The 26,893-nt window shown below is 44.2% G+C and overlaps 1 protein-coding gene across 10 annotated transcripts in view; it reads right to left on the bottom strand.

Moving 5' to 3' along the window:
* The window catches only part of CACNA1E (calcium voltage-gated channel subunit alpha1 E), a 735,423-nt gene that overhangs the window by 318,525 nt on the left and 390,005 nt on the right, over nucleotides 1–26,893 (bottom strand). For all 10 annotated transcript variants that reach the window (XR_003858904.1, XR_003858905.1, XM_029617785.1 and 7 more), the window contains exon 9: nucleotides 3,334–3,437. Coding sequence is in view for 8 of the 10 variants with exons in the window: in XM_029617785.1 (XP_029473645.1) it covers nucleotides 3,334–3,437 (104 nt within the window). In the remaining 2 variants the exon portion in view is untranslated. The remainder of the gene's footprint in view (nucleotides 1–3,333; nucleotides 3,438–26,893) is intronic.

The following is a 26,893-nucleotide window of genomic DNA, read 5'->3' as shown; positions in this document are numbered from 1 at the left end:
CCTTCCCAAGGTATATAAAATGATGGGAGGGATTTCCCTATTTGTAGAAGAGTCTTTTCCTCCCAATTTTATTTAGTCTGTACAGAAATTAGGTCATGCAGATGGTGAAGTGGACCTGAACAGAGGCAGCAGGGGGTAGTTTACAAATTCTGTTGTGGGGACAGGGAGGACACCATCCCTCTTCCCTGCATGAACCCGGGTCCCGATACTATCCCTTTAGAACTGGCACAAGTAAAGCATGAGCATCACTTTCAAATAACCAAACTACTTTCTGGTTCTGAAGCCAGGCACTAACAGCAGGTATAGTATGGGGTAATAATAACCATACTTAATAACCGGGATTCGTAGTGTAATCCCAATTCAGGGGGTTGACTGAATTGTATAGGGGCCACCATGAAGCCTGGGGCTAAGTCCCAATTGTAAAGTCACCAGGGTGGTGGGTATCCTTCAAGGCCCAAGGCATAGAGGTAGAATCCTTTCCCTGAGTGTTACTAGCAGCTGTTCAGGATAGGTGCATGGAAAAGAACAGACTGGACTCACTGCTGGGTTGTTCCAAATTAAATGTTGACTTTCCAGCTTCAAAGCTGTTCCCAGTTATATTCCTGTTCAGACTGTTCTCTTGGATCAAAAAGCTTTTCTCTCGCTATCTCTATATGGAAGTGTTCCTTAATACTGGGTCCTGAGATCTGCTTACCCTCCGGTGAGTGAAAAGATACTGCAACACTGCTTCTGCCTGCATGACTCAGAGGCAGCCGCTCTGCTTCTCAGTGAGGTCCTTGAGGCAGTTGGTTTGGTATTTTTGTTGGGGAGGGGCGGAGAGAAACTATGGTATGCCATTTACAAAATGCACATTTCTTTTAAGGGTGGAAATGAGATTTAAACTGTTATCTGCAGGACAGAGACTCTACCATTATTTTTAAATCACGCCTCCAATCTTCCTGCATTTTAAAGCTGAAATGGGTAGAAAGAAGGCATTTACAGAGCTCATTAGGTTGCTATGGAAACAAAAAATTTCCCAGATTTTTCTTTTTTGTTAATTTTCTCCCTCATGCTCCCTTCCCTTCCATCATGGGCCTTCTGAAATAAATGGTTCTTGCTCAAATGCAATCTCGTTTCATTTAAACCTTGAAACAAGATTATACAATTGGGTACCTTGGGGTTTTTCCTCCTGCTTTAACTTCTGTTCCTGCTGTAGGATATCTGCAATCTCAAGTAGTTCTGAACAATCAGGCTACAACATTTTGGGCTCTCTTTCTCTCGCAAAATATCAGATATCAACGTCCAAAGCCCTGAGCCATTACCTAGCATTTGTTGCTCCACATGTGGATTCCATTCATCCCATTCAAACTCTCTGTAGAGACTTCAGCTTTCCGTTAAGGTGCTGTACTGTGCATTGGATGCCACGCTTACACAAGGAGCTTTCCCTAATGTACATTTTATGACATGCGTCTTTGAAGAACCCATATCTATACTGCAGGCTATTCAGTTTTACTCATGTTTTTCTATCAAGGTTGTATCCCTTGAGGGGCGCTGAGGTCGTAACCCATGGGGGGACAATTTGGACTCAATTCACCACTATCATCGTGGGCTTCTACTTGGTGGAAAGCATCAGATTGTTGAGTTTTCTGCCAAAAATATACTCAGCCTGACTAGAAAAAGAGAAATTCAAGGCATGCAGGATATATAGCCATAAGAACCATCATACTGTTCAGACCATGAATCCATCAAGCCCAGTATCCTGTTTCCAGTAGAAACCAATCCAGGGCATAAGTACCTGGCAAGATCCCAAATAGCAGAGAAATTCCATGCTGCATAAGCAGTGGCTTTCCACAAGTATACCTGATTAACAACAATTTGTGTCTTTTCATCCAAGAACTCGGCCAAATCTTTTTAAACCCAGCTACACTAACTGCCTTTATCATATCTCCGGCAATGAATTCCAGAGTTTAATTGCTCATTGAGTAAAAACAAATTTTACTTAGTAACATCATAGAATATCCCCTAGTCTTTTTATTTTTTGAAAGCATAAACAACTGATTCATATTTACCTGTTCCACTCTACTCATGATTTTATAGACCTCTATCTTATCTCCTTCACAACTCTTTAGCTTCCTTATAGGGGAGCTATTCCATCCCCTTTATCATTTTGGCTGCCCTTATCTGTACTTTTTCTAGTTTGCTAAATCTTTTTGTAGATGCAGCAACCAGAACTGCACATAGTACTCTAGTCTTGAGTGTAGCTGCATGAAGGAGTGGATACAGAGGTGTTATGATAATTTCTGTTCTACTCTCCATTCTCTTCCTAATAGTTCCTAACATTCTATTTTCTTTTTTGACCTCCGCGCACACTGACCTGAGCATTTCAATGTATTGTCCATGATGACACTTAGATCCCGTTCCTGAAAGCCTGACATCATGTAACTGTAGTTTGAATTATTTTTCCCTATGTGCATCACTTTGTACTTGTCCACGTTAAATTTCACTTGACATTTGGATGCCCAGTCTCCTAGTCTTACTATCTCATAAAATCATCCTGCAATTTCTCACAATCTGCTTGTGATTTAACAACCTGGAATAATTTTGATTCATCTGCAGATTTGATCCTCTCACTCACTCTGTTTTCCAGATCATTTATAAATATGTTAAAAAAGCATAGGTCCCAGTACAGATCCCTGGGACATTCCCCTATTTATCTTCCTCCATTGAGAAGACATTTAGTCTTACTTGATGCTTTATTTTTTTAACCTTTGCTGATCAAGATGAACTCTGGTTCTGGGACTGAGGGTTGAAGGAAGATATTGATTCTTTTTAACACATTCTACAACAGTGAAGTTTAAATTTATAGATGCGGATTTCTTTAAAATGATATCAAATGATAAACATCCCCATGCCTCATAGCATTTCCCAGAATAATAAAATGCATACTAACACCTCACATTCCTTCTCGAAGGTCATCATCAACTGTACATTAATTTCTTCTATCAAGAACTTCCTAGAGATATATTAAATATATACTAATTTCCTTTTCCCTTGGTAAACTCCCAAGTATCACCAAAAGCACATTTAACATTAAGCCAGAAATGAAAATACCCAGTGACACATGAGTTCAAACTGAGTCTGGGTCAATACAGTGATCTGAATCACACTGCAGTTGAAGCCAGAGACAGGCAGGATGCTAATATGAATCAAGTTGAATTGTCCGGAATCAACATGAATTCATTCCAATTTTGCTACGTGAAAATAATTTGTAATTTAGTGAATAAAGAAAAGTTTTAGAGTAATCACTGTTTCTAACTAATATGAATGTTAAACGTTTGTCTGAACTTTGCTTACCCGGAAAGCACTCCCAGGACGAGGTTAAGGACAAAGAAGGATCCGATAATGATAAGAGGAATGAAGTATAGCCAGTTCCAAGTGGCTCCTAAGGCATCATTGGTCTGAAGGGAAGAAAAAAAAAAAGAGATCCACCCAACATAAAACTCAATAGTCAGATTTCATTTCAAGAATTTCCTTACATAAAACATATTTATTTATTTACAAGGAAGTGATAGTCCACCAAACCCAAAAAAACGCCCGTTCTTGGCAGATTACAACAAAAGAGAATATAAAATCTTGTAACAATACAAATATAAAATAATAACATAATAACAAACAAGCTACACAATAAAAAATAGTTAAAACCAAGCTATAAAATTTCAAAGATACAACAAAAAGCATCTTAATAGCAGCACAAAATACTAGACACAAAACTTGTTTGTAGAAACAACTTTCACTTTTTTTGGAATGTTATGTTGCATTCTTGAGGTAGAGTTCAAGGGGAAGGGTATTCCAGAGCAAAGGAGCTGCTATAATAAAAGCTCTCGCCTGTGTCTCAGCTAAATGGAACATCTTGAATGAGAGTGCACTAAGGAAGGACTTTCCAAAGGACCTGAGAGTATGATTAGGGAAATAAATGATGAGGGTAGAATTTAAATGAGCTGGAATTGAGCCAGGCAAAGCTTTAAAGACTAAGGTGACAGTCTTAAATCAGGTCTGCCAAACAGTGCTTAAAGCTTAGAAGAAATATGGTCAAATTGTACTGTAGTCTAAATAAAAGGTAATTCAGACATGAAAGGAGCCACCATAGAAGATTCATTAATGTCCTGAATTTCATACACAGACCTGTCCACAAACGCCTCTTCACCCAAACACATATATATATAAATATATATATATATATATCAATGAGGTAAAGCCTGGGTGTTTCCTCCCCACCAGAACCCCTGTGTCTTATTACTCCTGGGGGAAGTCTGTGCAAAAAAATTTAAAATTCTGCGCACACATTTTCTAAATTCTGCACATTTGTCAAAATAACACACTATTTTTTGCAAATTATCACATATGCTTTCTCTCACATACCATCTGATACACTCATGTTCGGTCTCCCCACATACAACTCTCTCTCTCTCACACTCACACACACACACTCACTCTCTCCCCCCCCCCCCATACACAGTCTCCCAGGCAGACACCTATCCCCCCTCCCCAGCTTACAACAAACACAGGGGCTCACACAGACACTCAGGGCCTGGGCCTCTTTTTCAGCTGCCAGTGGGATGAGGTCCGCTGGCAGCCCCTGGGTCCTTGCTCTCTTTCACCACGGTGAGGGTGGCATGAGAGGAGGTAAACAGGAACAGAAGCAGAGGTCCAAGGAGGATTCACATCTCCACCTGCTCTAGGCCAGGGGCAGCCCATGGCACGACACGACACGACATGGCACTGGACAGCTGAGCAGACAATGAGCTCCGCTGCTACTGAAATCAGGAAGCTACCTCCAAGCCTCACATGCAGCAGCAGGAGTTGCATTTAACCAAACATCTCCAGCTGCTGTGGGGCCGGTCTCACACAGCAGGACGTGATGTTTGGTTAAACTCAACCTCTGCGGGAGAAGTCAGAGTCCACTCAGCTGTCCAGTGCCAGAGCACACATGTAAAAGGCTGCAGATCTCTGGCCCAGAACAAATGGCAATATGAATCCCCACTTGACCTCTGCTTCAGTCCCCATTCACCTGCTTTCCTCTCATACCTCAAGCCCCCACTAGAAACACTCTCCCCCCTCTATCTTTCCTCCAACCCCCTCTTTCCCCCTCTCCCTTCCTCTCCTCGTTCACCAATTGTATGGTCCTGGCCCTCGCACAGTGGAGCTTGCTAACCTCGCTTGTGCCATGCTGCCTCTGCTCCCCGTGCAAACCTCACCCGTGCTATGATGCCTCCATGCGCTTCTGGTGATGCTTCCTCTTCCGGCAGGCACACATGCTAGCACAGCAGTCTTGGTGGCAGTGTCGCCGAGACTGCTCTGCTAGGTGAGGGAGGAAATTTCTGTGAGGCGAAGGAGGAAATCTGTGAGAAGGGAGAATTCTGCGCAAATTCTGCATTCGCAATAGCGCAGAATTTCCCCAGGTCTAAGAGTCTTATGGAGTCTGACTCCTACTCTGGCTTCTTTTACTTACTAATTCTCCTTCCCAAGTTTTCCTTACAACTGCCTTCATATATACAGTGATTGGTATTATATTTCCCTGGACAATAAAAGAAGGCAGTTGTAAAGAAAACTTGGGAAGGAGAATTAGTAAGTAAAAGAAGCCAGAGTAGGAGTCAGACTTCATAAGACACAGGGGTTCTGGAGGGGGAGGAACTACCCAGGCTTTACCTCATCAAGGGGAGGAGAGAGCTCAGGTGTTGGGGCCTTGTCAGGAAGAGGAGCGGGGCAGAAACAGGAAAGAGTTCTATTAGAACCAGGTGAAGAGACAGAAGAGATGGAAGTGGAGGTGGAGGTAGAGGTGTTGAGTAGTCCTGAGGATGAGCCTGAGCCAATGGACCTGGGAGACGGATGGTGGAGACTCCTTCCAGAAGAGGATGCACTCAGGAAGTCTGCAGGTCAGGAGATTTAAGTGAACACGGCCATGGGTGGATGTAGTTGCAGCCATAGTGAAAGGAGAAAGTAGAAACCCCAGCTGCAGACTACAATGGGAGGTGGCAGTAGGGTCTGGTTCCCCTAGAACCAGGCCCATAGAGCACAAGCTAGTCCTAGGCTGTGGAGGAAACAGCGTGTGAGGATTAAGGAAAGAGTTGCTTTACTGCTGCATGATTTTGGGACCGATGATGTTTGTTAAAGTAATATTAGAAAGTCTAAAATCCACACTTAGTAGAATGAATGAGCCCAATTTTTGAGACCTTCATATAGAATAACAGGCTTTAGAGACGTCACTCAAATGTAGTTTGTGAGGTTTCGTATTTCTTCCTACAACCACTAGACTGAAATTGGCCCGACTTTATATAATCATTAGTCTCCCTTATATGTATTTAACAAAATTGTTTTCTCTGCATATCCTTGCAGCAATGAGTATGCTTTGAGGCAAGACAGATTTTTTGCACCATAAGTTAGACTGCACCATTAATTTTATTAGGTTATTAATATTTAGTCATTGGAAAAGGATAATTGTTCATGGCTTGTGCCTATGGTCAAATATGGCCACAGTTCAGCCACAATATATGGCCAACATTTCAGTGAATTACCGATGACTGTTGTAATCAACTTATTACAAAAGATTTCCTGTGAATTCAGTCTCCTACAGGGACTTCAGCCTTTTGCTCTTTATGGGAAGAGCCACACAACCACCACTGCCAAGTCCCCTACCTTGCTTCTGGTTGCCCTCATGCTCCAGTGTGGGCCTTGCATGCTGACTTCTTGAGCTCCTTTCTCATTTTATCTGTTTCTTTTCTCAAGCAAATACCGTAATTACCAGGAATAACTCATGAATGATAGGTTGCTCACGATAAGGCAGCAAGAGCCGCGTGGGAGCACACCTGGGCTGTAGTGCCCTCCCTCATTACATTTGCAGTGATGTTTTCAACTTGAACATGAACAACTGCAGGCAACCACCCACGTCTCTGTCAACACATGAGCAGACATACCAATTATCATATTAATTTAGAGGAAAACGCCCAAGAGTTGGGCACCAGAATCTGACTCCCTGGATCTTCCTAAGAAAAAGTGAAGGGAAAAAAACCCCCCTTTCATATGGTTCAAAAATCTCTCAACTGATTAAGAATTTGAAATGCTGGGTTATTCTTCTACTCATTCAATGTATGTACTTGTTGTTCAAGTTAGATGTCTTTGTACATCTACATTCTTCAGTCAAAAGTTTGCATCATTCATCCTCAGACAATTGGCTATCCTCAAAACTACCAGTCCTCAGGAAGACGGATTTGTAGAACTCACTGCAGTGGCAATCCTGTCCCGTCATCTTAGGGATGTGCACAATTAGCATTTGGAAATAGCCTCAGGGAAAGCAAAGACTGCCTTTAGGGTATGAAATGCAGGCAGTCATCCAAAACATTGGTAAAGCAGTAAAAGGACAATTGCAAGCAAACGAACTGTAAAATATTGGAACAGGAACTTTCTAGCAACCAAGAGGCAATTCATTACCACACTAGGTCCCACTCCAGCCTAAAGACAGTTCTGGTCAGTGGTCAGAGCCCAGGGCTGGCAGGGCTTAAAGCAGAGAGTTACAGGTTTGGTGAGATTCCTTTAATGTTGTACTGCAGGATTAAGCTCCAAGGCAAACTACAGAACTAACCAGCAGGATTCAGTAAAGAGCAGCAAAAAACAGTGAAGAATGAATCGTAATGAAGATGGAGTCAGCCTCAAATAATTTAACTTCCTGATTTAGTTTTTCAGAAAAAGACCAACAGAGTTTGTGGCAAATACAAGCAAATCTATTTCCATAGGGGTAGGAGTAAGAACATTCTTCACTGCCGGAAAAACTTCAAGCCCCTTCAAATCTCATTTCTGGAATGGAAGGGAACGTTTCCTGCCTCCAGCAAGGTGAGCAACAATCTTCAGAAAGGGTTCTGCGACTACAATGCCCCTGGTAGAGATTCCCCTACAGTCACAAAAAGGCATACAGCAAGGGGAGTTATGTTTCTGATGGAGACCTGGAGGCCTTATTGCAACATTGGTGCTTCAAATATTGCTTTATCTTAGAAATTCAATCCACCAACTCAAGACCCAACTACAAACAAAATTATAAAACTGATTTCTCTCCAAGTCTACCATCTTTCTTTAATTTCACTTCCAGAATAGCAAGTAGATACCACTTCATCTGGGTCAGCCTGAAAAAGTTGATCTAGTCCTGGCTTTGCCCTTTTGATTGCTTGGAGTTGTCATTCTGATTTCCCTGAGAAAATCAGGACTACATCTCCATGCATGCAATGGGGCAAAAGTAGGACTGGCTCACTGTCTTCAGGTTGACCCTACCTGCTATTCTACAGTATTGCCAAACAGAAAATGCACAATGAATCTGGCACAGGAATGTCACACTGCAGTAAGTTAAAAAGTTCACTATTGTTTTTTGGGGTTGTTTTGTTAACCTTTATTTCCATGCCTTCGAGTGGACTAACACAGCAACCGCACTACATTAAGGGCTGGATTTTAAAAGCCCTACGCGCATAAATCTGGGGGGGGGGGGGTTACATGCGCCGGGCCTATTTTAAAAAGGCCCAGCCTATTTTAAAAAGGTCCGGCAACGCACGTAAAGCCCTGGGACATGTGTAAGTGCTGAGGCTTGCAAAAAGGGGTGGAGCAGGGGCGGGGCCAGAGGCCTCCGACATAGCGGCCATTTGCCGCTGTGTTGGAGGATTGCGTGCCGGCAGGCGCAAAAGGTAAGACAAAGGTCAGGGGGCATTAGAGTAGGGCTGGGGGGGGGAAAGGTTAGGGGAAGGGGTGTGAAGGTCAGGCTAGGGGGAAGGGAACGGGAGAAAGCAGCGTGGCTCGGCGCGTGCAAAGTGTACAATTGTGCACCCCCCTTGCGCACGCAGACACCCAATTTTATAACATGCGGGCGCACATGTTATAGATCGGGTGTACATGTGTGCACGCCAGGTAGCGTGCGCACATGTACACCCGCGCACACTTTTTGAAATCTACCCCTATATATTCTGCAAAGTGAGCAAAAAACTCAAAGCAGAACCAATTGAGCAAGTGCTGTGATCTAACCAAGGGAATATTCAAAGGCCATTCACCCAAGGAAGCTGGCTGTCTTAAAAACTTTCCCTCCTGTACAAGGGTAAAAGTAACGCATGGGTGTCAAGAATGGGTGCGCGCTTTTCCCCGAGGCAAACGAAGGAGGGGGGTTGATCAGGGCGGCAACAATGCACATGGCTTTGCTTTTTCAAAACTACAGGTGTTGGATTTCAGTAGAAAAGTGTCTGTACAAAAAAAAAGCAAGTGCAAATCTTGGCAGGTACATTTTGCCTAGGAAATTTTCCAAGGGGCAAAGAACACGCATGCTTTCCCTTTGAGAACTCCTGGAAAATCCGCGGACTTTGCAAGAACCGACATAGCTTTGAAAATTGCCCCCATTATGGTATGGACTATTGTTTGGAATTATTTACTGGCATGTTAATCATCCCCGATTAAATCCCTCACCTGGCAGGTCTTGCTTGCAAAAAAGCAATGGTTCTCTTCCTTCCTTTCTTGCCATTACAGAGGAGAGTGCATGCATTAATATTGGGGAAAACTGAGAACTGTAATGCCCTTTATCGGGTCCCTCCCAGTAGCCAGATCAAGGAGAAGTCGCTTCAGTTCACGGTCACCCATTTGACTGAGAAGAAAGGAGCCCATTTTTTTTTGTGGGGTTGCATCAGCTTCGTATGACACAGAGGACTCAAGTTCAAGCACTTTCTGCAGTTTTGAAACCCCTTCATGGAGGAATCTTGCATTATTTGGCTAGATTGTTGCTCCAGTACATTCCTCAACAGGCCTTGCGATCTTCTCAGAGGGCGCTGCTGGCAGTGTCAGCCATAGATTGGCTGCTACCAAATAGAATGCTTTTGTGAGTTTCAGTCCAAGGTTGCAGAATATATTCTCATTGGACGCTCGCTTGGAGCTCAACTACTTATTCCCCCCCCCCAAAAAAAAGGACTTGGTTGTTAGGAGTATGGAGTAGGTCAAGTAATGCATGGGACTGGAGATGAGTACATGATGATATGATTCTAGCTTTAGTTTGAAAGCAGGGTTATTATGGTGAGGAACAGAGACTGGAAGTGTGTTGTTATGTATTGCCGGGTTTAGAGGTGGGGTTGGGTGATTATATGCTTGTGCTTATATTTGTATGTTTATATGCTTGTGCTTATATTTGTATGTTTGTATTGTGCATGGAAGAGCGATAGAATGAAGAATAATACGCTGTAAGAGGTTCCGTCTGTTTGGAATACAATATATGTTGATTTATTGTAATCCTTTTTGGGGTCGCTGATGAAAATGTGGATGAGCAAATGTAATTAATAAATACATGCATACATAAATCTCCCTCTTTCCATGCCAATAATGTGATGTCTAGTAAGCAATGTCTTTTTCAGAGCTTTCTTGTACTGCTGCCAGCAGTCATCAAGAAAGCATTGATGTTACCCAGAGAGAAACTTTTTTATATATAATTACTTAAATAAGGAAATTGGTATTTTCCTTCACGAAAGCAAAGGCTGGCAGAAGCAACAGCCACCTTCCGCTCTGCTCACTACTATCAGGCACTTGGACCTGCAGGCATAACTTATTGCTCTGAGCAGCAGTGATTACAGTCCTTGGATTTCTACTTATCTTCCTGTAACCCCAAACTTTCCCCTCTCCCATCCAACAAGCAATCTGCTCACGAGAGCCTAATGCCCAATGGCCTGATTTCAAGTCCATGACTGCTGGGTTTCTAGAAAAAGCCCCGATGCATGATCACTCCCCTCCGCAGCTGGGGATGGTTACTGCACTGACTGGACTAAAGGGCCATTTTAAAATAAAGGGAGAAATCCCTGGGTGGTTGTGAATGAAGGCTCACAGCTCCATGTCCCAGGCCTGGTTCTGAATAAGCTGGAAGCCCAATGGAACAGGAGGAAACTGCCAGATCAGAAAAAAAAAAAAAAAGAAAGTTATTTTCCAATCTCGCTTGTGGGGGTCTGTATAATTGTATTTGCATTTTTGGGGTGGGGGAAACAAATCTCAGGTTTTGCTTAGAGAGGATTGTCTGGGGGAGGAAGAGGAAGAGGCAACCTCGGGGATGAGGAGAGAGGGAGAGGACACCAGGCATGGAGGGAAGAAAGAAGAGAAAGGTGGGATGGGATGGGATGGAAAGGAAGGTGGATTCTGGGATCAGGTGAGGGAAAGAGAGAAGGGAGGATCTAGGATCAAGAGGATAGGGGGAGGTCTCTGGGATCATGGGAGAAGGAGGGTGGAGATTTTGAATATGAAGAAAAAGAATCCCTCTCTCTCCTTTATTTCCCCTTCCCCAATCCCATATGCTCTCTCTCTCTCACACACAAACACACACTCACATCCCCAAGCAATATCCTTCCTCACCCACTCCTACGCTATCCTTTTTTACCTCAATCACGCCCCTCTCACCCCCAAGCCTTTATTCACCTGTCCAGCCCCCCTCTCACCCCTCCTAGGGAAATTCCCTCCTCTTCAATCTCCTCTCCACTTCTCCTTGGCCAATAATGCCCCTGCCCCCCATGCTACTCTTAGCTGCTAGGACGAGGAGGAGAGCAATGGAGCCTCAGACCATGTCCTCCTCCTCCTCTGTTATGGGGGCTCAACTTGTGCTTTGACTTCATGGGATGGCCCCTCATGGTTCAAAGTGCAAGTCAGGCCCCCATAACAGAGGAGGAGGACACAGCCTGAGAGGCAGCACCATTCCCCTCCTCCTCCTTCCAGCCCATGTCAGCATAGCAGGAGGGGAGAAATCAATGAGGAAGGAGGAGGGAGGTGCACACGAGGGAATCCAATCAGCTGCTGTCCCCTTACTCGGATCCTGGTCCCTGTTATTCTGCAGCGACCTTGTGGTTGCACAGCCAGTGCCTGATTGTGCAGCCGAGGCCACAGAATCAGGGGAAAGCAGAGGCCCTGAATATATCCAGCAGAATCACAGGCTATAACTTTGCAAGGACACAGACACACAGGGGCTTAGCTTAGCTGGCTAGTGCTGGGATTTCAGCAGTAACCGAATCCCCCCTCTCCCTGATCCAACCACCCCTCCCAAAATGCCCATTTTTGGAGCAACAATACATTTTCAAAACCGTTGGATCTAACTGCCTAACTCCATAGGTGGCTCGATCGTTTTGAAAATCTATCCTACAGTGCAGTATTTCCCAACTGCTTTTGTGTTGTGGCACACTACCACCAGCTTCACCATCCTTACTTCTCTTCTCTCCCCTCTCCCCAAACCCTGCTGGCATCATCACCACCTTCCTTCTCCCCCTGCCCCTGACATCATCATCCCCCTTCCTTCTCCCCCTACCATCATCCCTTTCCCTTCCCTATTCCCCCTTCTGGCATCATCAGCTTCCCTTTTCTTCCCTTCGTTTTCCTCTCCCCCCCACCCCTCTGGCACTATCAGCTTCCTTTCCCTCCCCTTCCCTGTCCCCCACCTCCCCGGCATCATCACCGTTTTCTTGTCCTCTCTCTCTCACAGCCTGTGGCAAATTCACCTACACCTTCCTCCCCGCCATCCAGAACTGGCAGACGTCTAAGCAGAACCTATCGGATGCTGCATTTTCGTCCTCTGGTTTAACTTCCCTCTGCAATTTGAACTGCACGGGGCCAGCAGGTCTGGCAAGGCTACAGGGCCAGGAGGGAAATAAAAATCCCCACTGAAGACAAATCGCCTAATACAACCTTCCCGGTAAATGTCACAGCTTATGCACCCCCCCTCTAGACCCCAAAAACTTTAATAGTCTCCTCCTCCCCCTATTCATCACCTTCTGCCTCCTAGCTCCTTCTCTACCCCCCCTCCAATCAACATCTCCTTTTCTCCTAGTTCCACCCCCCCCCCCCCCACCTATTAATTATCTCCTTCTTGTCCTCAACCCCATGTATATATTTTTGCATACATTTTGCACAGATAATTTTTTAACCTTCTCTTATTTCTCGTTTATCTCACTGTTATCATACACCTGTACATAAGTTACCTTTCTCTTATTTAACTTGGCTCCTTGTAAAGGCTACGCCTAACCGACAGCACTCTGTCAGATGTTCAAGTTATATGTAAACCGATACGATGTGCAAACGGATGTCGGTATATTAAAAAAAATGCAAATAAATAAATAAATAACATAAAATTGAAGACGCCAGCCGTGGCACACCGGTTGGGAAATGCTGCCATAATGTATATCTTTACTATTCAAACTTTTTGACACCCCCCCCCACCCCCGAGACGTTGTCACTGCATTCTTACATTTCAAAAGTATTCCAGTAAGGGTCTTATACTACTATTTGTGAGTCCTGAATGTAAATATCTATGTTAATCTTTCTGACATACACTCAGATATTCCCACTAAGGAAAAAACTCACTATCTATAAAAAAAGAAACACCTTCCTATACTAGGCATGCACTCCTGTCCATACTGTGGATACAACATTTTTATATAGAAAGGACCTTCATACAAAGAACCATTCCATTATGTTGCACCAGAGATCTGGGCTGTATCCAATTTAAGGTATTGGGTGGAGTGCTTGAGGTCTGGAGGTCTACGATTAGGGTTTTTGGGTTTTTTCACAGTGAATCACCACTTACCCCGCTATATTCATTTAAATATAGCTGGTTAAGTGGCAGGTTATCCAGCCACATAAGACTGGATAACTAGCCAGATATACCCGATATTTGACTAAATTAGCCAGGAATCTCAGCCCCTCCCTGGAACGCCTCCAGAATGCCCCTTTTTTTATCCAGCTAAATTATAGCCGGATAACTGCTTATCCGGCTATAATTTATCTAGATAAGTGGTTGAATATGCCACATTCGCCATTTAGATGAATAACTTTTGAGTTATGCATCTCAATAGATTTTGAATATGGACCTCTAAATATTTACTTGTCACTTGCCTATCCTCCAGCCGAATATTGTGTCTGTGTGGTGTAGAAGTGCCCATACCTACAGAATAGACAGAACTCTTTACAGCATGCTTCTATCCGGCTGCATCTGCTCAACACCCATGCAATAACTTCCAGCAGGCATCTCTCTTCAGATATGCAGTGCATCATAAGCAGCAATTCCTCCACCTCATTCACTGTGCCGAGCTGGACTCTGATCACTATATACATCAGCTGATTCTCTTGGAGTCCCAAGGCAGAAAGTGATTTCAATCCCAGGACCTTAATACTTCCTTGCATCACCTGTGCTCTGTCACTGAGGAATTCTCCCCAAATGTCTGGTTTATGTATCTCCAGAAAGAGAAACTGGACTCTGAGGAATGGAACCCAAAGACTTCACTGCAAACCCTTCTGCAAGGCTACCTAGCTCTAGTCTCAATAGATTCTCCTGAACCCAGCTTAACTATGTCTGAATGGGGTGGCCCTTCACAGACAGCAAATCATTTTGTTACAGAATGCCCGATTTTTCCATTGCCCTGGCAATTCCTTTGTGCTCCATGATCTATTCAGACTTTGCTTTGTTCTGTTTCTTGTGAAATATGACTATTGTATTTTTTTGTCATCTGAAGATATACACTGGAAGCCTATTGTATGAAAATGTATTCCATGCTTATTCATTCCAGCTGCCCAGAAAACCAGACTAGCTAAAGGTGCTTCAAGGTCTGAACTGGCAAACACTGCTACAGAACCTGCCACTCAAACCAACTCTAGTCAGTGAACACTGACCTTTTGTGATAGCATGAATGAACTCAGTTTATTTCTGTGACTGTCCTACACAGGGAAGGGATGTGTATCTAAACTGAAAGGACACAGTCCCCCATTTAATCTAAAACCATTTTGGCTCATTCAGTTTGGTTCCATTAAAGTCTATGGGGAAGCAGAGCAGAGCGGATTAGAGACGGCATAAAGAAGGAGCAGGAACATTCATGTTTCAGTACTTTATCAATCAGCCTATCTCAACTAGCAGCTGCCTGGATTCACTTCATCAATTTTTTAGATGAAACTAAGAGCACTCTGAGCAGCCAATGATCATTTTGTTCTCAGTCATTCTTCTGTTGGATCTCAAAGAGAGAAGGAGGAGATTTTAAAGTGTTTTGCTTCAAAGTTCCAGTTAAAGAGCAGATTAGGAAAAAAATGTAGATTTTGAGGAGAAAGCAAGCTGTGTTCTTATAGTCACTGTCATTGTATTTTAGCTGTGCTGCTAGCAACAGGAAAAACTATTATATCTCTGCCAAAGATTTACAATAACTGTATATCAGCAGGGTGAGATTGTACATCTCTGCTACAGCAGGCAGACAGTGTGTGTCAGTGTTTGTAGGAAAAACAGAAAAGAGAAAATTTGATTTTCTCTTACAGCGTGAGGAGTAGCCAGTGACTGACTATTACATTTACATTTAATTGAATTTATGGATTGCCTAACGCCAAACAAAAATGGTCTAGACGATTTACAAAAGAACATGCATAAAAACAGCAGTAATAAAACCAATAAAAGTAACAAAATAAATACAGGAGGCAGCTTGCTTTCTCTGTGTAACAGAGTCAGTAACACTGTTCTAATTATTATGTGTGTGACATGCACTAGGTTTTAAGCACAGAAAGTTAGCACGCCTGCCTTGGGGAGTTGATACCACTGTGCTTGCTGCTATACACCTTACTCTATGTTTTAGGGTTTTCATGCCACAGTTGGAGCCCTTTGGTCCTCTGTTTATGCCTTGGAATGTCCATTTTACTGTTTGTGCTCTTTTTCCCTTCTTTTGGGTTGTCCATGCCATATTTGTGCCGCTTTGCCCTCTTATGGTGGCTTTGCCTGCTCACGCAATTGTTGGTGCCATGGGGTGTTCACGCCACTCTTAGTCTCTTAGGGTACTGTTGCTTAGCAAGTTTCATAAAACTTGGATGGAAAACCCCAAAGTTAGAGTACAAATAGGACGCATTGCTTACCCCATTGACTTTAATGGAAACGAATAATCCGAATTAAATGAATAAGCCCTCTGATCCAAACTGAATGAATCGAATGAAATAGGACGCCAAACTGAAATATGAACAGAAAGTGTTTTTCCTTGCATGCCCTTAACACAGGATGGAATGGATAAATATATAATAAAAAAACTTCTTATATGGAATAAAGGACCAGGTACTCAGATATCACATAATAAAATAATGTGTTTGAATCAGAATACTTCATATTTGGATTTTATTGACCACCTGTTCTGAGCATCATGCAGACACAGGCCTCTCACAAATAGGGCTGATTGTCAGTAGGCTAGGGCCAGGGAATGAAAAAAATATATAAAATTCTGTGTCTGTTATCTGTTATACAGAGACTCACTACTGTTAAAGTAAAGTGTGAAAGTGTGTGGGTTGATCTGAATTGTATGAGAGATTGGGTGACACAGACTGTCAGTCACACAGACACCCACACTGCAAATACATCTGTCTTCCTCTGAATCTTCTCCCCTTACATAGTCAGGCCGCTCCTCAGTCAAAGTGTCACATAGGCTTAGCCCAGTGCAAATAGCATCAGCAAATGATTAACAGTGTTTGCTCGCCATTGGTGGTGGTAAGGTGATTTGAGACAACCCACCATGAGAAGTCTGCCAGACAGTCACCACAAGAAATTTCTACTTAAAACAGCAAGAACCACGGGTGACTCCTTACCACAGAGGCCATGGAAGCACTGACTGCGAATCACACATGCTGTCAAGTCCATGATATCCATGTGGTACAAAAGCAAAGCAGAAAACAGCAACAAATCATGTGTCGGTGTCATCCACAATCAAACAACTATGGCACTGTAGTAGCTCTGCAATTATAGGGAACAGTACACACAAGAGAGGTTGTAAAAGGCCCTATCCACAGTGGGTCACAGAGAGCTGCCACACATGTCCCAGTGCAACATCATTCACTTCCAACTAGGAATGGAGAATAAAACAGAGAATATCAGAAAGTCTCTATATCGATCAATGGCACAACATGCATCTTTAATATTGTCCACATTTCTGGTCACCTCATCTCAAAAATGATATAGCAAAACCAGAAAAGGATCAGGACAACAACAAAAATGATAAAGGGGTGAACTGGCTCCCCTATGAAGAAAGGCTAAAGAGGTTCGGCTCTTCAGCTTGGAGAAGAGACGGCTGAGGGGGGATATGATAGAGGTTTATAAAATCATGCGTGAGGTGGAACGGGTAAACAGGAAACAATTATTTCCCCTTTTAAATAGTAATAAGATTATGGAACTCCATGAAACTAACACATAGCAGAGTTACAACAAGCTGTGGAATTTTTTGTTAGAAGATGTGGTCAAGCTATCTAGCATGGTTGGGTTTAAAAGAGGATTGGATAAGTTTCTAGTAGAAAAGTCCATAAACAATTAGCCAGGTAGATTTGGGAAAGCCACGGCTAATCCCTGGGCATGAGCAATGAGGAATGAATCTACTCTTTAGGATATACTGGGTACTTCCTAGTGATCAGGATTGGTCAAATGACCAATGTCGGAGACAAGATGTTGGGCTCAATAGATTTTTGGTCTGACCTAACATGACCTGTCTTATGTACTTATATAATTACTTTGCCATTATCACTTACAAATGTTAGTAAATTTAATTCTTTTTCTGTATCAGGCATAGGTGAAGGGCTCTACCACCGATCTGAAGAAATGCTTGAGTTGGGGGGATTTCAAGGCAGAGGAGGATGGAAGGGACAATGTGTTTGTTTAGCAGACTAGAAAAGTCCCATCCTCCATTTTTAATGGAGGACACTACTACAAAAATGAGGATGGTGCTAATGCTATTTATAACATAACAGAAATGAATGTTTTACTATCACCAATGGAGAAAAGCACCATTCCTGGGTAACACTAGCATGGTATGTGAGATGGTATATCTATCTAGTACAAGTGGTGTCACTGTTAAGAGATTTGCAGACAATGTAGGGAGGCTAGTTGGCACATTCTGTGGTTTGTACTAATAGATGGCACATTCTGTGGTTTGTACTAATAGATGTTAGAAACATGCTACATAAGATGGACCATCAGCTGCTATTCTGTCTGTGCCACTGCCTGCCTGCTGCTGCCGTGCTATGTGTATAATGTGTGTTTAACACTGCCTTTTGTGGAAGAGATCATGCCAGTGGCTCCTCAATAGACTAGCAGATGATGTGGTGGTCAGTCTGAGTCACACCAGCACTGTGTAGTGCTGGTGTGACATACACTGACAGATGCTAAACACATGGTGTACTAGGCCAGGTGTGTGTTTATGTGTGCACGTACAAGACATGCACGCAAACACACCTGGCAATTTGGGGATGTGCATGATGCCAGTGATGCATCAATAGACTACGATAGATAGGTATTATAAATTCGGGATGTGCAGCAATAAAAAAAATTAATTTTGGTTTGTTTATTTTTTGGTTTTGGGGAGGAGTCATTTTGTGTTTGTTTATTGTTTTTTTAAGACTTGGTTCATTTCCCATCTACCCCTCCCACAAAAAAGACAACCTAAAACAACACTTCTCCCCTCATAACAGGCTTCCCGAAGGCCTTCTGACCCCCTCCTATGCCTTCAAGAAAGCCTCAGCTGTGGCCTCCCTGGTCCCCTCTGTCCCCCTCCCTTTCGCCAAGGAAAAATCAAGCCCAGGTCCCATTACTTTGGTGCCTGGTGCCATTTTTAAATCTGCGATCAACAGGACAGGGGCAAACAAATTCACTTCAGACTTTCCATCCTACGGACCCCATGAAAGGGGATGAGTGGGGGCTGGGGAGGAAGTCCCTGGAACTGGCAAATGGTTCCATGGAGGGGCAGGAGGGTCCAGGGGTGGCCTAGCCAGGTAGGCTGAGGCCCCCAGCTTGATTTTTACTTAGCTGAGGGGGGTCATAAGGCGCCTTAACTGGCCCAAGCTGGGCCCAGCTCAGCCAGCCAGGTAGGCCCAGGCCCTAAGGAGCAGGAGGGGATTTGGAGGGCCTCCTGGAGGCCCATTTTGACTTTTTGTTTTGGGCTTTTCTTTAATGAACCAAAAATAATGTTAAATTTGGGGGTATTTTTGGGAAAGGCCATTTTCGGTTTGTTCCATTTGGAATGAACCAAAACTGGCTTCATTCAACCCATTTTACTTATTTGGGTAAAACAAATATACAGCCCTATTATAAACAGCCTACAGTAGGGCTAGCCCAGTGGCTCAGGTGGTAAGTGATGTGGTCTACTATGCAGAATGTCCTCATTTGGATCCCCAGATCAAGTCATCCTCTCTCCCCACATCCCTTCTCCACTCCTGGGCTCCTCATCTAGAGGACTCAGACACCTATTACTTTTGGCAAGAAAAAATCATCAAGAAGATTCATGATTAGGTTTTTTTCATTTTTTAATCACTGTACCTCAAAGTCAGCAGCAGGATGTCTGGATCTGGTCAGGCTCAGCACCTGTTTTCAGAAAAAGGCATTTTGGTGCAACGTGGTTCATGAGCAAGGTTCCAGGTGAGGGCCGGAGTCAGGGTTCAGGGACCAAGTTACTGGTGCAGGCAGGAGGGAGGAGTCAGAGAAGCAGGTTTTCAGCGAAGAGCAGAACCCAGAGTTAAGAAGGAGGGTTCCAGGCAAAGAGAAGTATCAGGGTTTCAGGTTCCATTTCCCAGACAAAACAGGAGTCAAGAGATTCCTGTCTTCGCTTGAGACCTAGCATAATTCGACCAGCTTCCAACAAGGCCTGCAGTGTTCTGCCTAGAACTACGTAGCTTGCCTGCACATTTAGAGCAGTTGCACGGTGACCATGTGAGAGAAGAAACTATTACTGTCATGAACGTTAGCTTGCAGGCCACATCGACCCTCTACAATACTCGGCGAGGTTGTAGATGGGGAGAAGAAATGGCAGCATGCAGGTCCTTGATGGAACATGTAGCTTTCCCTGGCTTATCACATCTCTCTACGGTGCACCCTGCCCATCACTCAGACCCATTTCTCTGGGTTAGGGTCCTGAGCTGCAGCTGCAGGTCTCCCTTCATCGCCATTGGCACTGATGTGCTGCACTGGGGTAGATGGTGACAGAGCTCAGGGCCTGCCCTGGCCTAGAATGATGCTTCATCCCCCAATGGATGGCAGCCTCACATTCTTTACAGCAAACCAGAAAGAGCTCTTCACGCTGCTGCCTGGTGGTTTTAAAGCAAGTGCAGTTCACCCCACTAACCCACATTATCAAAGGGAAAGTCCTCAGGGAGTTTCCCTCTGAAAATGGGCTTGAAGGTCCATGCTTCCAAAGTACCCACACGCCTACAAGCTGCCCGGTAGACTGATATTTGCCTCCTCCCCTCCCCCAAAAAGATTTTGCAAGCTAAAGGCCTCATTTACTAAGCATTTTCCCCCCCTAGACACAGAATGAGAGTCAAGGCTTAGTACATCTGGCCCTAAATTTCTGAATGCTTCTGTATTTTTCAGAGATTATGTCCTTGATAGAACCAGCTCAATAAATGCCATGAGGGTACCTGAAAGCAAAGCTGCAGCTTGAAAATCTAGAAACAGCTCTTTTTTTGTTTTTTTTTTTTATGTCTGGCTGCAGAGATTCAGGCATCATCAGTACAGCCAACCCCCTCACACATTCCACTCGACACCGCTCAGGGCCACAATCCACTTGGCTGATCAGATCTGTGCTTCCTGGATAGCTGCAAGAGGACTGGTTGTTGATTAAATTTTTATACTTCCCTCACAGTTCTTGTAAAGAAAAGGCTGTTTGATCCCTTAGTTAATAGTACAGCTTGAGGGTTTGGCAACGTCCCAGTGCAATTCTCCTGTTTCCACGACCAAAACATGAAGCAGAGCACGGAACAAAATATTTCCCCTCACTGCGTCTCAGTCCTTTCACACCCCCCCCCCCCCCCCACCTTGCTCTCATGTTGATTCGTGAGCTCTTCTAACCTCCTCCCTTCTATTTCTCTCTCTCACCCTTTCCCCTCATTCAATCTTATTTTCTTCCTTCCTGCCCCTCCTCCTTTGGTTTGCTTCTCTAGTTCCTTCGCCTCCTCTCTCATTCTTTCTATCTGTCCCTTTTTCATTTCTCTCACCCACCCCCCTTCTTTAAGCCATGCTCCGTGTTGTTGTTCAAGCAGAGGGCATGAAACAGAATGCAGAGATTGGCTAATCCCCTTCATCATCGCTCAGACTGCAGTCAGGCTTCTGCTAGCCCCTCTGTGCTAGAATCAGCTTCCATCCGATCTCCAGCTGTCACCTTCCCTTGCAACTTTCTAATCCCGGCACATAACCCATCTGTTTGCATCTCCATTTTTTGTCCTATTAATGTTCTTCTGTTCCTTTTCCTCCCAGTTTATTTCACGATTGTTTGACTCTTAAAGGGTAATTTACAAAGGGACCTCTGCAAGTGAAGAAGTGCTTTACCTACAGAAACAGCCCTTAAGAAAATGGCGCCGCCGCCGATACGTGCGTAGAATTACTGCAAACACGCCGTCTGCACGTGCTTTTAACTGCAGGGGGAGGGCTGTGCCAGATGGGAGCCTGGGGAGAGCTGGAGCTTACCTGCATGGTTTTTGATTTTTGAAAGTATGCGCGTAAATTGGCTTAACTATGCGCAACAAATAGCAGGTGTAATTGTGTGTGCACAGTTCTGCCAGGATAATTTTCAAAGTGGACTTATGCTTTTAAGTCTGCTCTGAAAATTGATGTAACTTATGCACATATTTGCCAGCTAACTTATGTGCAATATTACAAAATTAGCTCCTTAAAGGGACTGGCTTATTTGTACAGTTAGATTTATTTATTTTATTTATTTAAGGCTTTTCTTTACCGACATTCGTCAGAGACATCATGCCGGTTTACATTGCAAAACAGGGAGAAAAGAAAGCAAAATCAGTTACGAAAAATAGGGATCAGTAAACTGGGAGAAGTGAACGTGAAAAGCATAGAGAGACAGGGATAGATGCATAAAGAGACAGGGATAGATGCATACGTAGGATATTATAAAAAACTAAAAACAGCAGCATACAATGACAGAATATAACAGTAGAGAACTATTTACAAATCCTGTGTCAGTGTCTTAAGTGGCATAAGGTAGAGGCAGGTGAAAAGGTAGCTAGAGTGTTCAAAACATTACGCGTAAATAGATTGGAACGGGTGGGAAACATATAGGGTGGGAAGGTGAGGTTATGTAGAGAGGATCCAGAGGGAATTGAGATGCGTGGGGTTAGGGGTAGGCTTCTTTGAATAACCATGTTTTGAGTTTTTTTTTTTAATTTCTGTGCGCATTGCTCCAGTCTGAGTTCGGGTGGCATGGAGTTCCAGGCATAGGGACCAGCAATGGATATGGCTCGCTCTTTGGTAGACTTGAAGTGCAAAAGTTTCGGAGAAGGAGTGTGAAGGGTACCTTTATATGATGATCTGGTAGGTCTATTGGATGTGTGGAAGTGGATCGCGTCTTCCATCCAGTGCATGTTCTGGTTGTGGAGGGTTTTATGTACGATTGTGAGTGTTTATATGTTATACGGTGGTGGATGGGGAGCCAATGAAGATCTTTGAGGATCGGGGTGATATGGTCGAATTTGCGTGAGTTGGTGAGTATTCTGGCGGCGGCATTCTGAAGAAGTTGAAGGGGTTTAATCGTGGCTTTGGGTAGACCAAGTAGGAGGGAGTTGCAATAATCTGTTTTGGAAAGGATAGTGGCTTGTAGTACTGTTCGGAAGTCGGTAAGGTGGAGTAGAGGTCTGAGTTTTTTTAAAGTGTTGAGTTTAAAGTAACAATCTTTCATGTTTCATGATGCACAATGCAGTCACTAATAATTCATAATAAAAAGAATGCAATTCTCAATTGTAGTTTCTTTTATGGAATGAAAGGGATTCAATTTCCTTCATTCAGTTTCTATTACCAAAAAAAGGTTCATTCTTTCCAAAGAAATATTTTTGGCCAATGAAATCTGTCCTTTTGATTGAGACCATTGTATCAATGGTAGATTGGTTGTGGTTAGGAGATAACCTTTGTCAAGCTGCTGTTTATGGCTGAGGGACAGGTTTCACTTGGGTTACACGTCTCACGTGAGTTCCTTGGAAACATCTGAGGCCCTATGCCTATTTTGGACTGACACTCCTAAAGAAGGAATTGGTATAGTCCAATCCACCCCTCAGATTTGCTAAAGAGTGTGATTGCCCAGTAGGGTTGTTGGAGACATTCTGGATGGAAAGCTTTAATTGCTTCCCGGTGGAGAGAACTGTAAAGAAATTTCCTTGGAACAGCACTGGCAAGAGGAGGAATTACTGCTGGAGAAAGAAGGAATGAATCCTTCCCTCTTAGCAGAAAGAGAAGTTACAGCAGAGATTCTGTTGGGAGTTGGTCAGCCCCTGTCACTTGATGCCGGCCATCCATTGCTCCTACCATGTGACAGGGGCTGACCAATGGCACCGGTAGCCCCTGTGACATAGTAGGTCAAAGGCTATCAGCGCCATTTTGATAACCGGCAGCCAAAGGCTTGAGTGCAGGAGATGGTTCCCGGACCCCCCGCTGGACCACCAGGGAGTTTTGGTAAGTCTTGGGGGGGTCAGGAGGGTGGAGAGTTTGTTTAAATTCGCTCCTTTAGACGGCCGAATAATTTGGCGAAGATTTGTTGTATTCGTGGGGAATCGCAATAAGTTTCGCTTCCCCATGAATACAACGAATATGGCCCTATACGTTGTGGATTGCCAATTCGTAGGGAACGAATGCACACCCCTAGAGAATAGTCTCACCTCACCGGAAGTGGAAGTGACAACCCGATCCTCTGCAGCCAGGCAGCAGGTCAGCCGTGTGTAAGCACTTACAAGTTCAGCCTGGAGGACAATGAGCAGCTCATCGCTGGCATCCTACAGAATTGCCACCTGCTGTTTGGCAGTCGGGCTGCGACAACCTCCAGGGCTTCCAAGGACCAGGTATGGCAAACCATCGCACAGGCCATATTGCGACGCAGCAGCATCAAGAGGACTGGAGAGCAGGTGGCCCACCATTATAGGGACGGGAAAGTGCAGTTATAAAGAACAAGGTGACAAGCAGGAACAAATAAATGCACCAGACAGGAGGAGGAGCCCCGATCGTCCTGATGCCAATGGAAGAGTGGTTGATTGAACTGTTAGGACTGGACATATTAGAGGGGATGGACAAGGCCCTGGACATGACGCGAGCATGGGCCGATAAGTCACATCACCTGTAAATGTCAAGTCTGCTACAGATGTCCACATTTTTTTTGCATAGGATGCTCACATTGAATGATGCAAAGTGCACATCTTAAGCAAAACAGTACATGTGCACTTCTAAGCTTCATACTTATATCTTCTTCTTTGTTTCCACAGCTCTCACCAGGAAACCCCTCATCTCAGCTGTGAAGCTCCAGTACCAGCAACAGGTCTCAGTGGCCCCTTTCAACTGGAGGCTGAGAAGTAGTGAAGCGAGGAAGAGGAGGAGCGGCAGCGGCTGTTACTTCAACCCCTTGGGTTGCCCTTACCCCTTGATGCCAGCCTAAACATCTCCAGCTTTATGGAGGAAACTGCCCTGCCATGGGAGGAATCAGCCCAGTTGCCACCTACTTCCAGCAGGCCTCGTGACCAATGGGATGTTCAAGAGAGCCAGCCAGCCAGCTCATCCCGTGAACCTGGTAATGCCAGCATTAGACAGCATCTCAGCGACCTCTAACCCCACTACCTGCAGCACCAGCAATGGATCCCACAGTGTAGGCCACACTAGACCACATTGAGAGGAGGCATGGACTACATCTTCATCATATATGGGCTCAGATCAGTCACACCAATGCTGTGCATAAGCAAACAGCAGCTCTTACAAGGGTTTAATGACCATATCCACTTTAATCAATAATCTGACCACAGTGGTCATCCAACTCATTCAGCACTTGCCGGAGCCTGCACCTGTGTCATCCCCATCCTCACAGGAATCCACATCCTCACAGGAATCCACTCCGGCTTTCAGGATGGCCCAGGGGTAGGCCCCCAATCACCAAAATTCCCCAGGAAGGAAAAGGCCCATGAGGCACACTGATGTAAAGGCTCCAAAAATGCACTAAAAGATGACTTGACTGAACAAGCCAGGCTGGTCCTCTTAACAGAGTTCCTGTGCCGGCTAAATGGAAGAAGACTGCTGGGCCTGTCCTCACTACAGAGGTCCTGTGACGGCTTGCTGATGTGGATGGTCTATTGTCTGCCTGTGTTGTGCTGCTTACTTTTATGCCCTCCTCTGTGCTCAGCCCATAGTCCTTCCTCTTTGTTGCAGTCTCTAGTCACTGTCCTGTTGGTGTTTCTTATCATGTCTAATCTCCTGGTCCCTATGCTTGTGTCTCATCTCATCTCATCCTGCTGCTGCCTCCATGCTGTGCTATCTAGTCCTGGTCCTGCTGCCTCCATGCTGCGTTCTCCGGTCCTGCTGCCTCCACGCTGTGTTCTCCGGTCCTGGTTCTGCTGCCTCCTACTTAAACTTTGCTGCCGTCACCCTTTTGCAATCCATGTTCAGTGCACTCTTTCAACATGGACCATCTGGGTCTTCTCTTGAACTTTGCTGCTGGGCCTTTACCAGATGCTTTTCAGTGCACTCTTTCAACATGGACTTGCCATCACATAGTTGTGCTAGCATCAGCTCTAACATTAGAGATGTACTGTAGCTATTGGGTTGCCACTTCCACTTTCTAGGTTCTTTGCAGTAATCATGAATTTGTAACAATGTATGTACATGTCTCCACGAAATGTGCTGATCATTTCAGTTACAAAGACATGTGCTGTTTGATATCTTGTCCTAGCAGAATGTGATTACCAAAGATATTGAACTCCTTTGAATGTTGTGACTATAAGTATTGTTTAATAAAGTAGTTACATATTTTAAAACTTAACTTTCTGGTTGCGTCTTTTTATTGTGTGGTTTTTGTTTTAAGATTTGACTAGGTTAGAGGTTTGGGACCCACATGATCTTGCATGTTAGAGTGCCATCGGCCATTCCAACTAGGCACATTTCTCACCTGCAAGACCATGTGGCCTAGGTCTTAAAACTCATTATGTGCTTCCAACTCCTTATTTACTGTGGAGCTTCACAAATGGCTCATGTTGCCTTTTCCAGAGAGCATACTCTTAGCTAACTATTGGGACATGGGCATGTATGAGAGATGGGCACTATCTAGCTCATGTTCACCTCTATATGCTGTCCAGTGGAATAGATGTAGAAACACTTGGTTATAGGTGATGTAGCAATGTCTCCACTCTGTTGCTGACCAATAGGTTGTATAGCTATGCTAATGTCATAGTGCAGCTAGAACAAACCACTGGCCTCTTCCATTATGAAGATATATCACTGCTGATCAAACAATGGGCCTTCTCTCTGGGAATAGCACCGAATGCTGTCATCACATAACTCTTGTCAGAAGCCTGCTTGAAATGTATATGAAGCTCTTGGTCTTGTTCATCTCTAATGAGCAGACATTTGCACTGCAGGTGCCAGGCCCAGAGAATAGATAGTATACATGTAACTCATGTCTGGTCTTGGTGGAGTAATACAAACAAGCCCATAAGAGATCATATTGGGGCCCTTATATTTGTCCTCACTCCACCTAAAAGGCAGGCATTACATTTGCTTTTTTAGGTATGACAGTTTAAAATATATGAAATCAACTTATAGCCTGCTAGAACTTCTAGAACACTGTGTCATCCCAGAAACTAGCCTCTATGTAAAGTTCATAGAGCCTGCTGTGTGACAACTGAGGAGTCATGGAGGTGTTGAGGACAGAAAGTCTCCATTGCCTAAGAGCAGAAAGTGATGAGGCCTTTCTCAGCTTGAGACCAGGCAGATTTCCACAGACTCCCTACAACCCGAACACTGACTTGGGTTGTTGATCAGTAGATAACTATAAGCTAGGTCTGATCTCTGTGTTGTTTATGTCCCTTATTGGCATACATTATTTAGAAGGTCATGGAAGCAATTTGTATGCATTGCCAC

The sequence above is a fragment of the Rhinatrema bivittatum genome, chromosome 10, assembly GCF_901001135.1.
Source record: "Rhinatrema bivittatum chromosome 10, aRhiBiv1.1, whole genome shotgun sequence".
NCBI classification, from domain to species: domain Eukaryota; kingdom Metazoa; phylum Chordata; class Amphibia; order Gymnophiona; family Rhinatrematidae; genus Rhinatrema; species Rhinatrema bivittatum.
The sequence above is the reverse complement of the archived record's forward strand: the minus strand, read 5'-3'. Positions and strand labels throughout refer to the sequence as shown.